Genomic DNA, 11,154 nt, shown 5'->3' on the forward strand with positions numbered 1-11,154 from the left:
ATGGCTTTAGCACTGCAATTGTAATCGCTTCTTACTATTCATTTTATACACCTGAAGCAAATCTACAAGCCAACCAAATAAGCCCTGCCTGACTAACCACTTTTATCGCATTTCTCTGGCAACTTACGAGTATATGTGACTGATTTACTAAGATTGTTTGGTTAAGTAAAATGCACAAGTGACCTGCATTTAACATATGTAGCTTACAGTAACACATCCTTGGCAGCCAATCAACTTGACTTTAAAATACCCATGACCTCCTAGTAAGCAAAATGCACCTAACAGTGGAAATGTGCAACGCTGCCACAAAAAGTATAAATTGATTTCGACATACTCGTACATCAGCAGCAGAAACCCAGTTAACCAGTTTTAAACAGGCACCAAGATATGGCCGTAGGTGACAGTGGGGGTGAATGGCAAACGAGTGATTTTCGACCGGAATGCTGCCAAAACCACATCAAATTTGTCTGTGCACTAAAAGTTGGTTAAAATTGGCACGTAGATGGCCCTTAGCCCACATACCTACACCATAGTCTTTAGACACATTGGGAGTTGATATTGGAATTTCACTTCTGTTTCGGACAGTTTTTGCATTTCATTTGAAACTCAGCCCGTTAACTAGTATTGGCTAAGTTACAATTCAACAACTTCTTCGATTCTTCCATCGTTTAGCCAATATTCCCACATTGTGGCACACCTTTTCTCTTCAGTCAAGACTTTTACCAAAACTGGCTTACTATTCTTGTTAACCTTTAAATGTGTTTCAGCACCAAGCAATGAAACTTGTTTGTAGCCATTGGTGCACAACTGCAGGCCATCAAAAGCAATAAAGTATTGGTTTCACTTCTTCTGGAGAAGAAAATAAATGGGAGGAAATCGCTCGCAATCAGTGGAGTGATTCTAATTCAAAACAACTACACTCTCTCGAAGCATTTGTTTATAAACTAATTAGAAAAAAAGCGAAATGTGGGATACATAAAAACAATATATATAGTTGGGACTTCTTTACACTAGATCAATTAATATATTAATAAGCTGGATCACTCCAAGTAAAAGTTTATAAATAAAACAACTTTTGTAACATTTAATTTACGTTCGGTTACGTTAATATTCCAAAAGTTGTAAGTGATTCTTTGTGTAGTTTTTAACAATGGAAAACAACACAGGTACGCCGCAGCCTATGTCTTTAAGCCAAATATATCAGTTAATATAGATATCACTTATTTAGTTTACCAATTCACTCATTTACATCTCTTTGCATTCCTCAACGCCAACATATAATTCGATTCTCTTTATTGTTTTTGTGCAAACAAAATTAAATTTTTATGTACGAGTATTAATCGAAATAAAAGTCAAACAGAAATTCCAAGCACAAATTGATGTTCATGTTCAACAAAGTCAACAGTAAACTCGTACAAGTGAAACAATTTGCGGAGTTACTCACGCAATCATCTAGTAACTCCGGCAAAACAAAACAACATTCTTTGTTATTTAAATTAAATTGATTCAGTGATTAAATTTCTCGAGCATATCTTTGTGTCTTTTTTGTTTTTTGTTTATGCTGCTTAATTTTACTTCCGTTAAGTAAAATTAATGTTAATTGCAAATATGCCGGCTTTATGACTCGCCACTGCAGATGTCAGCCATTAAAGGCCATATTTAGCTTGACGCGATGCTGAATACGCAAATTTATGCAAATCACGCGTTGGCAGCCATTTTGAAAAACACAAAAACTTGCTCACATTGCGAGTGAGAATTGACGCGATGTCGCTCTTGGTGCCACATGCTGAGCCAACACTACGCCATGATTTCTGTTGCGCATTTCAAGGACCTTTTGTGTATTAGCGTGTGTTTATGTGTGTGTTTGCCTGCACAGGCATTAACATTTTGTTGCCTACATTTTGGCGCGCTATCATCGAACTAAAGTACTGGTATAAAAAAAAAAAAGCAACACCATATATAATAACAGCAAATCAACAACGGAGTGCCACAGTAATGCAAATTGAATTATATCCCTAATAGCACCAAAGTCTGAAGCTGCGCACTGAAAAGAAGTTGCTCAGATTTTTGTAATTTACATTTTGTTGTCATTGCTGTCATTGTTTGTTTTATGTCAGAATTTTTTATGTTTATGCTTATATTTATGAGACTCATTTGCATTTTATTAAAAGTAAGCAGTCGCATCATAAAAAACATTAGAGAATGTAAGTGAAAATACTTGTGGCATGTTTCCACATAAATGTCAAAATTTTGAAAAGTATCACCCATTCCGACTAAATTGCTTTTACTATAAATAGTTTTGATGATTTCATTTTTATACTCTGTACATGAAATATACAAGAGTATATTAGGAAGTGAAAAATGTAAGGCAGAAGGAGGCTTGGCAGACCCCACAAAGTATATTTATTTTTGATCAGCATGACAAGACGAGTCGATCTAGCCCTGTTTGTCTGTCCGTCTGTCAGTCTGTCCGTCCGTATGAACACCTAGATCTCAGAGACTATAAGAGCTACAGACACCACATTTTGCACAAAGATGCCTTATGTGTGTAAGCTATACGAGTTAGTTTTATTTTTTTGATTTTCCCCCCACTTCCCCCCTATGGGGGTATTTCCGTAACGCCGTTCGTATAATCGTCTATATCTCGGCCACTATAAGACCTAGTCATTTCAAATTTAAAGTCCAAGATGCCTTATATGAATACGCAGAAAATGTGTTTTTTGGAATTCATCTCCACCCCCCACCCCTCTCTTCGAACTCCAATTTTGGAAATACCCCCAATTAGTGATTATGTGTCTATATGCCAGTTTCATTATGATAGACCTATTTTACAAGAAGTTATAGCCATAAATATGTTTGCTGCCCAAGCGCAGTCCGCAGCTGTTGTTGATACTGATGAAGCTGTGTTAACCATTTAATTAATAATTTGCAAAGTATAAGTTTTCCCTTTAACTTGAAACTATTTCTACATTTTAATTGTCAAATTTGACAGGCAATGGGAAAGTTGCAGATAAATTTTGTCAGGTATCAATGGAAGTGCAGAGGTGCACGAAAGGACAAAAAGATGAAGACTACTATTGAAAGACAAACTAGTATATATATAGTTGAGATTTTGTATTGTAGTCAAGTCATCCATGTTTTCTCGACCTCCTCTCTGGTATTTCCGCCGGTTTTTCCACCGTTTTTGCTACCGCATGTCGTACGCCAGACCCATCATCAGGAATATCAACTATCGCCTTTAGCAAGAGTTCATTGTTATTTTCTCTTAAGTTTAAATATCCTTTGCTAATATCAACTGTGGTTGTTGGCGGCTCCGTCTCTTGAACACTCTCGGCCTGCTGATCTTCGTCGTCATCACTGTTATCGCCTCCTGGACAATCTTCTATTTTGTGACAGCCTCCATTATTTCGAACTATGTAACCATCTTTTGGACCGCAACCATTCCCGCATTTATAAATGCATTCGACGTCCCCACCGCCCCCGTGGTCACGGCAATAATCCTGACAGTCTAAATAGGCGCTCCCCAGGCAGGCGACAACACGATCCGCATATGCGATATGCACTTGCCATAGCTCAAGAAGCAGATATATGAGAGCAACGTGAAAGTGATGTTTCGGCATAACAGCAACAGTGCAACTAACTTTTAAATATCAGAGACGAAACGACACGGACGATGTAATAATATTACACCGTGTAAAGTCTATGGACAATTCAATTAATATTATACGTTAAATATGAACTTATCTTGTTATACCCTTTATTCAAAGAGGGGGAATACTAGTTGGATGCAAATGTATGTAATACTCAGAAAGAGGAGTAGTTGATTCTTGACATTTATCTTTCATTTCCAAAGTTATTAATTAGATCCCACTCTTGTTTCTTTATCCTCCTGTGTGTTTCAGGGTTAATTCTTAAACGTACTTTAAAATAAATATCGAGTTTTTCTAGTATTTTGAAATAAGTAAATTGTGTCAAAAAAAGAAAACGTGTACGTATATGTATGGTATAACGAACATCGTACTTCCATTAAGAACCATCAGCATTTTTCGCTTTCATAGAAAAGAAAATAATCATTTTATTATAATTTTAATCGTATTATTATATTTATTTTTTTTCGAATGTTCATTTTTACATTAATACTTGCTTGGCACATAAGTAACTGCCGCTTTCGAGTGGCAACGCGCTCACTCAGCTGACCAGCAAAGATGGTTGCAGGGCCAGCTGCTGTAGCGCTTGTACTCGTATCTATTTTCCAGCTAACGCAGAACTTGTTAGTCAACAGATATGTACTGCAGGATCCAAATCAAGATGCTACCACTGCCTACATTCTGTAGCGATACTCTTGCACCTGATGCCAATCAGCTGCTGCAGAATCTGCGTCTAGTGCAAGGGAATTCGGACGTGATGCTCTCGCACAGACCTGTGCCGTATAGGTTTAGGGATCGACTACTCGCGAGGCGGTGGACCACGTGGCCGTAGCACACTTTCGAGCAAATTGGGACCTGGCTGGTTCTTGGGCCTGGGCGTGGGCGTGAGTGAGCGGGTGTGTGGTGGTGCCTCCTCCTTCTTGTGGACCGCTGATGTGGCGGCACGACGCTGACGTATCTTCTCCTCCATTTTGCTGGGAACCATGAAGCAGTTCGACTCCTTGTACACTGGCTTGCGACGATCATTCCATGGGAAAGTCCACTGTATGGGTGTAAAGTCACGTCGCCAGGGCTTGCGCGGCTTAAACCAGCAATCGCACGTCCAATCCTCTTCGCCAGGAGTATCATCATCTCTGCAAATAGCAAGCAACTGAGTCGACACGTCTCCACAAACTGTAGCTCAATACTCACCCGCGAACATAGACGCGAACATAACGGGATGACTTCCGGAACAGTTGTAGTGCCTCGTTAAAGGTCATTTCCAGGGCCGGAACATCGTTGATTTGCGTGATCTCATCCCCAATACGCATGCCCGCTCTCTTAGCCAGCCCCGTGGGCGAAACATTTATGATGGTCAGTGGCTCGAATTGGTCACTGCCCCCGGACACTTCAATTCCCCACATGGCATCGAAGAAGCTCATGATGCGGCGATCCGTTTCGAGAGTATAGGTCATCTGCAGCTCATACTCGACATTATCGAATGCATCCGAGTTATACTTGGGCACCCTAATTTTCGAGTCAAACATGATGCTGCTCCGATTTGTTAATTCTACTTCTAAGCACTGACGTGGCGCGCAACCCGTCCTGTTCAAAGATTGTGGCGATTGCATCACTATCTGATCGCTTTTATAGTCACTTTTTTGGCAGCACCCACCCGCACTCTCTCCCCATCGATACTCGACCTGAGTACTCTCAGTGGCCGACAGATTGGCCCATTGTCAATGTCATTGACGGAGTCGCCTGCCAAATTGATTGCAAACGCATTGGCGCACAATTGATTTAGAATTAATTGTAATTACAAGTATTTTTAGAACTATTTTTTGCGGAAATTGCAACTACAATGGTGTTAGATTGCTTTCATGTTAGTCAAGAACTTAGCGAGCATCGAGGGCGGACAATCACTGTCAACTCATCGCACTGCATATCGCTTGCTACAACTTTTTGTTTGTTTCTTTTGGGGCCACTCTACTATATGTATTGAAAACGGAAATGTCGCCTTTGAATGTCGGCCAGCTATACAACGCCCACCGTCCCACACACTTGTACTTGTATGTACGTACATACTTGTATGTATGTAAGACAAAACGCGCATCGTCCGATGTGTCCACAACGCTAGGCTAAGCCTAAGTTGTTTTGCCAGTTTTCGCACAGGCCGCTGAGCAGAAGAAGCTGCCTAACTGCAAGTTTTTGAAGTGCTAACGAGATGTCTTGTCGCCATCCATATACATGTTCTTTTTGTTGCTGTGCTTGTCGTTGTCCAAGCGATTTGATTTCACTGACCTCAATTATAGCCATCGCTGTGGTTGTGGTTATCCCAGTCGTCGACTCTGTGATAATGCAGCTTCAGTTTTTCTGCCGCCTACTGAATAATTCATTTTTGCGAATCCAACACAGCACAAGGCCGTAAAAAAATATGTCACTATGGACAATGCCTAATACTTGTAGTTTTTGCCTCAGGCCACTCTTTAGATTCAGCAAAGAAATCAGCAAGAGTCAGAAATAATTACATTTGGACATTGGCAAATCTAACAGCCACACAAAATTCGACCTGATTAAGAGTGGGACTATTGGAATATGCAATGCTTTTTAGATATTTAAGAGTAGGTTGCAATATTTATCGGTAAGTATTGGATATGTGCCTTTCAAAACTAGTATAATTCAATTTGACTCAACTATAGTGCTTAACACTTTTGGTCTACATATAGGTATATGGTAAGGGTTTCAACTAACCCCATGCTTTTTAATTAAAATGTTAACTACAGTTAACATGTTTTCGCTGCTTTCCAACTAAAATCTTAATCTTCTTTCCAGCACCTTACTGCACACACATTTTTTCAGCCATGGTCATGGACCGCCAAAAGCTATTATAAATAACTTTTTTAGATTTTAAGTACTATTTCCAGATAGATAAAAGAAATAAATTATCAATAACTTTTTAGGAGAACTCTTGAGTAAGGAAAAGGTTTTGAGATGTTTTCAATCGAAAATGCTGGAAACTTGTACTAAATATTTACGAGAAAACAGTTATAACTAAATCTTGATTATGTGACCACCCAGCTTTCTGAATCTTAATTTTACATTATCTGTGCACTAATAATTGCTTACTCACGTATTGCTCGTAACTTGGAGTCATGCAGCTCCTAATCTTCTATCGTGCCCCGAACCTTAGCCTATTGTAACTATAAAAGCGTCCAGCCGTTGCCTATTACTATACATTCTAATCATGAAAGTCTTGGGAATTATCCAATTGTATTGTAAGTTTGTAAAGTGATTCACAAACTCTAAAATGAAGATCATATGTGTCTCATCTTTTAGTGATCGTAGTGCTGGCTCTAAGCAATGCTAGCGCCGATAAAGAAAAATGGACAGCACGTATTGGACCCAAAATCTTGAGATAGATAGATGCGTCAATATGTTCGATGCTAAACAAATACACTAACTATTTCTGGAGCAAAACTTGATGAAAGTTCGTGAAACTGATGATGATGAATATACTTGATAATTAAACACAATTTCCAAATTAGTAAAAGAAATGTAAAATGTCAAAATTTAGTTTATTATCATTGCTTATGTACAAGTATGTAGTATACGTAGTAGGCAAATAAACATTTGATATTGACATTGAACGTCTCATTATTAGTTATGTATCTTTATAACTGCAGCTACAAGACAGTAGGTTATGCTTTAAAAGCACTAAATATGCTGCCAACAGTTGTTCGCCTCAGCTTTTTCAAGAGAAGGTTTCATTACTCCATAAAAACTCTTAATTGCATCACCTATGCAGCTAAACTTTTCAATAAGTGCCTTCTTCAATATAACGTAGGCGTTCTTCACGTAAAGGTTCAGTTTTGAGCCCGGATTAGGATCAGATTTGGCACCAACGCATTTAAGAAAGTCCTTGGAAAATGGCACTATTTTTTCAGCCAAGGGTTTTACCATGTCAACTAATGGAGCAAAGCAACTAGCAAGTTTCGGAAAATCTGGAAGCGCAATTGATGTCGTCGCCCCTTGACCCATTGTAGAGGGTATGAGGTACAGCTGTTGGTGGAAAAAGATCGAAATTGAGGTTATATCCTCCCTATTGAAAAATATACTTACCGTCAATATGCTTAGACACAACGTGGCCTTAATCGCGTACATTTTTTTCTTGTATGCTTTTAGGTAAAACAGTTACTCTATACTAGGATCATTGCTTCAAATTGCTGACAATTTATAGACTAATGCCTCGAAGCTTACGAAATTTGAAATTTCACACCCAAAGGTCAAGGTGAAAGTCATCGTCTTCATAAAATTCCTTATATAAGTCGTCTTCAGTAATTTTCTTTGCACACATATACTGAAGGGCGTAGGCAGGGGGGCCATTGCTCCCCCTCCCCCTCCTACAAAAAATTTTGCCATATAAAGCCGAGCACAGGCTCATTATTATGAAGCACTATTTCGCCTTGAAATGGATCTGAGTTGCATTTGTTGAAGTTTTTTCATTTTTCATTTTTCAAATGCATCGTTCATTATTTAATCAAAATATAAATTTTTTGGCCCCCCCTTTGGTAAAAGCTGCCTACGCCCTTGCATATACTCATATAATACATATACAGCATTCGTCATCTACTTTATTTCTGCAATATTTCTATACTTATTTGAAACAAAAGAGTTGTGAAACCGTAGATGTACCAATTTGTATATAAATATTGTGTTTATTACATAGTATTTCCTTTTATACTTAGTTTAGGAGGTTAGTGCCCTTTTCCACTATACAACAAACTGAATACAAACCATGTCTTTCCTGAGAAGCAACTAAGTCAGTCAAAATAATGGCATATCCAATAATTTTGTAAAGTTATGCATGTGAAAATTTTAACACTTTAGATTGTTATGCAATTGTTATTTAAAGGCTTCATTGATTTGTACATTCCTTATTTGTTTACATTTTGATTGTGTAATTTTTTATTAATCTAAACTGAAAATTAAATGACAAAACAATTTACAATTTTCAACTCATTTGATACACACATTTTCTATAAAAATGTATTTATTTATTTTCGTGATTGCTGGAATACGAAAATATTGGAGTTTCCTATTCATGAATGCACTCGCATGCTGCGAACGCACTACAAAAATTTCCAGCACTCGTTCGCCTCGAACTTAACAAGACTAGGCTTAGCGACCTCATAGACTTTCTTAACCAGTGTTTCCGCGCAACTTAACTTCTCTAGGAGTGCTTTTTTCGACCAATTGTAGGTATTCTTCAGAATAACAGCCAGTTTATAACCCGGATTAGTTTCCTGTTTAAAATCGACACACTTGTAAAGCTCTGCAGCAAGTGGTATCAATTTTGTGGCAAGTGGTAGCACCAAATCCCTTAATGGTGCAATGCAAACAGCAAGCTTAGGAAAATCTGGAAGCGTTATTGCCAGAGTTGTTCCTTGACCCATTGTAAAGGGCAACATGTAGAGCTGTTGATGAAACAAGTTTCTAGTTGGGGCTATATTCCACGTTATTAAAAAAATACTTACCGCCAATATACTCAGACACAACGTGGCCTTCATAGCGTACATTTTTATTTAGTATGCTTTTAACTAAAACCGTAATACCATACTAGGACCAATCATCCAAATTGCAAGCAATTTATAGAGCTTAATACAAATGCCTGGAGGCTTAGAAAATTTGAAATTTCACACATAAAGGCCAGGGCGAAATATACGAATATGTACACACTTCTTATGTAAGTACTTATATCAACGTAACGCCATTTTCTTGCCTTAATTTTCTCCTCGATTTATAATCTTACGACAATAATACTGAAACTATTGATATTAGACATGGGTGTGTTCCATATTCGTATTACCATAAGGGCATGTTATGTAATATACATATCATCATATGTATCATATGTACGTAACATATATAGAAAATATAAGATGAGAAATGCAAAGAACATTTCTTAGAACAAAAAACACACCTTTAAAATGTTACCAACAATGTAGCTATGCTTTTAAAGAGCCCATATATATTCATTGCTTAATGAGAAACTAAAAATATATATTGTAGATCTTTCTGTTCAATCACAAATTGTTGGATTTATCATGCTCTTTAAGATTTCCTCCAACAAGCGAGAATATAAATAAATAAATAAATATAAAAATAAAGAAAATTGAAGTATTTCCTACTACCCAATCGGAACTCAGTTGTCGATAAAATAGGCTCTGAGGACTTGTATTTATTTTACCAGTATATTTATAAAGTATATTCAAATATCATTTTCGTCCAAGCAATTTAAATCCTCAAATGCATCAATGTGAGGCTTCACCAAAGATCCTATTTTCTGAATGCTCTCTATTAGGCAAACGACGTTATTAAGGAGAAGCCTCTTCATGAACTCGTAGACCGTCCTTATAGTTCGGATTATGCTGCGTTTGGGATTTGGCGGTGCCTTAAAATCAATACATCGAATGGCGTGTTTAATTATCCCAATTACATTAACAGCAACTGCAGCAGTTCCCTCAATAGCGATTTGGCCGCATTTGAAAATCTTGTCCCAATCGTATGGTTCCGCCGTAGGTTTGTCTAGACTATTACGATCTTCAGCAAAACTTATGGAAGAGAAGAGCTCGAAGTCAAATGTTTAATTATAAATTTATTGCTTTTAAATTGATTTATGTACATACTGATAAAATGCTCAAGCACAAGATGACTTTAATGAGTTCCATTTTCCTGAAGTGATTTCCTCACAAGGGCTGTACTGACGGAACTGTTTAAGGTATACAAATAGGTAAAGTAATATATCTTAATTAGCATGGCGACTGGTTTCTTTTGATTTTTATTTATAGTTTAAACTATACATAATGCAATTACAATATATATAGGGTGTTCTTTATTTCTCTAAGTCATTTTCAAATGTTCATCGTTTAACGACAAGTAATTTATACGGAAAAAAGAAACGTACTATTGGTTGAGTATGATTGAATTGAATTTTGAAGCAGCACTTGGGAGGTATTAAAAGATCATGACGATTATAACCCTAATGAATAACAATATTAAATCTTGCGGGGCAAACGTGCCAGAATAAAACAGTTTGTTCCACTTACGTAATAACTGGAAAAGCCTCATACATAAGGGCTCAAGAGAAGGTTAAATAAAAATGGCGAGCAAACAATATCTATGGGTTATTCTCCTTCCGTTCTGCCAGCAGCCGGCTTATTATTCTAATTTAATTCCCCCAATCCATTCTGCTGCCTTGTTTTTCCCATCAACAATTTTTATAACCCACCCTGCGTTACTTGGATATAATTTGATTTGATTTTATCTACAAGTATTTAGTCTTTTTACGATATCGCCAACACAAAAATAATACCAAACAATAACATCAAGAAAATACTAACAAAATGAGGTGATTTCTTTCTTACTTAAATCCATATATAATGTAATTATATATATACCATATATATATAGGGTGTTATTTTATTCGTTAAGTTACTTTCATTAGTATATGAAATTTTAATTTGAAATA

At 37.2% G+C, this 11,154-nt stretch overlaps 5 protein-coding genes and 1 long non-coding RNA gene across 7 annotated transcripts; 1 reads left to right on the plus strand and 5 right to left on the minus strand.

The window, feature by feature from the left end:
• Nucleotides 1-2,881: 2,881 nt before the first annotated feature.
• LOC115634631 lies at nt 2,882-3,620 on the minus strand. The gene has a single exon (XM_030532487.1). The coding sequence runs from the start codon at nt 3,618-3,620 to the stop codon at nt 3,129-3,131; it is 492 nt and encodes a 163-aa protein (XP_030388347.1). The 3' UTR covers nt 2,882-3,128.
• A 499-nt stretch (nt 3,621-4,119) lies between these two features.
• LOC115634096 lies at nt 4,120-5,228 on the minus strand. Its single transcript, XM_030531653.1, has 2 exons — nt 4,839-5,228; nt 4,120-4,780 (listed from the first exon to the last, which is right to left on the minus strand). Exons 1-2 carry the CDS (start codon nt 5,171-5,173, stop codon nt 4,447-4,449), a joined length of 669 nt encoding a protein of 222 aa, XP_030387513.1. The 5' UTR covers nt 5,174-5,228; the 3' UTR covers nt 4,120-4,446.
• A 1,634-nt stretch (nt 5,229-6,862) lies between these two features.
• LOC115634204 lies at nt 6,863-7,273 on the plus strand. Its single transcript, XR_003996415.1, has 2 exons — nt 6,863-6,901; nt 6,963-7,273. It is a non-coding gene; the product is annotated as an uncharacterized LOC115634204 (long non-coding RNA).
• LOC115634203 lies at nt 7,183-7,826 on the minus strand. The gene is made up of 2 exons (XM_030531790.1): nt 7,746-7,826; nt 7,183-7,685 (listed from the first exon to the last, which is right to left on the minus strand). The coding sequence occupies exons 1-2, from the start codon at nt 7,785-7,787 to the stop codon at nt 7,341-7,343; spliced, it is 387 nt and encodes a 128-aa protein (XP_030387650.1). The 5' UTR covers nt 7,788-7,826; the 3' UTR covers nt 7,183-7,340.
• Nucleotides 7,827-8,627: 801 nt separating this feature from the next.
• On the minus strand, nt 8,628-9,223 carry LOC115634270. The gene is made up of 2 exons (XM_030531897.1): nt 9,161-9,223; nt 8,628-9,100 (listed from the first exon to the last, which is right to left on the minus strand). The coding sequence occupies exons 1-2, from the start codon at nt 9,200-9,202 to the stop codon at nt 8,756-8,758; spliced, it is 387 nt and encodes a 128-aa protein (XP_030387757.1). The 5' UTR covers nt 9,203-9,223; the 3' UTR covers nt 8,628-8,755.
• Nucleotides 9,224-9,844: 621 nt separating this feature from the next.
• On the minus strand, nt 9,845-10,383 carry LOC115634340 (accessory gland protein Acp53Ea). 2 transcript variants are annotated; one of them, XR_003996433.1, is made up of 2 exons: nt 10,313-10,377; nt 9,845-10,237 (listed from the first exon to the last, which is right to left on the minus strand). XR_003996433.1 is itself a non-coding variant. In XM_030531996.1 (2 exons), exons 1-2 carry the CDS (start codon nt 10,352-10,354, stop codon nt 9,895-9,897), a joined length of 402 nt encoding a protein of 133 aa, XP_030387856.1. In that variant the 5' UTR covers nt 10,355-10,383; the 3' UTR covers nt 9,845-9,894. The 2 variants fall into 2 exon arrangements, 1 of the variants encoding a protein (XP_030387856.1); XM_030531996.1 differs by having other exon boundaries at nt 9,845-10,254; nt 10,313-10,383.
• Nucleotides 10,384-11,154: the final 771 nt, after the last annotated feature.

This window comes from Scaptodrosophila lebanonensis, unplaced genomic scaffold (assembly GCF_003285725.1).
Source record: "Scaptodrosophila lebanonensis strain 11010-0011.00,11010-0021.00 unplaced genomic scaffold, SlebRS2 tig00000001-arrow-pilon, whole genome shotgun sequence".
In the NCBI taxonomy this organism is placed as follows: Eukaryota; Metazoa; Arthropoda; class Insecta; order Diptera; family Drosophilidae; genus Scaptodrosophila; species Scaptodrosophila lebanonensis.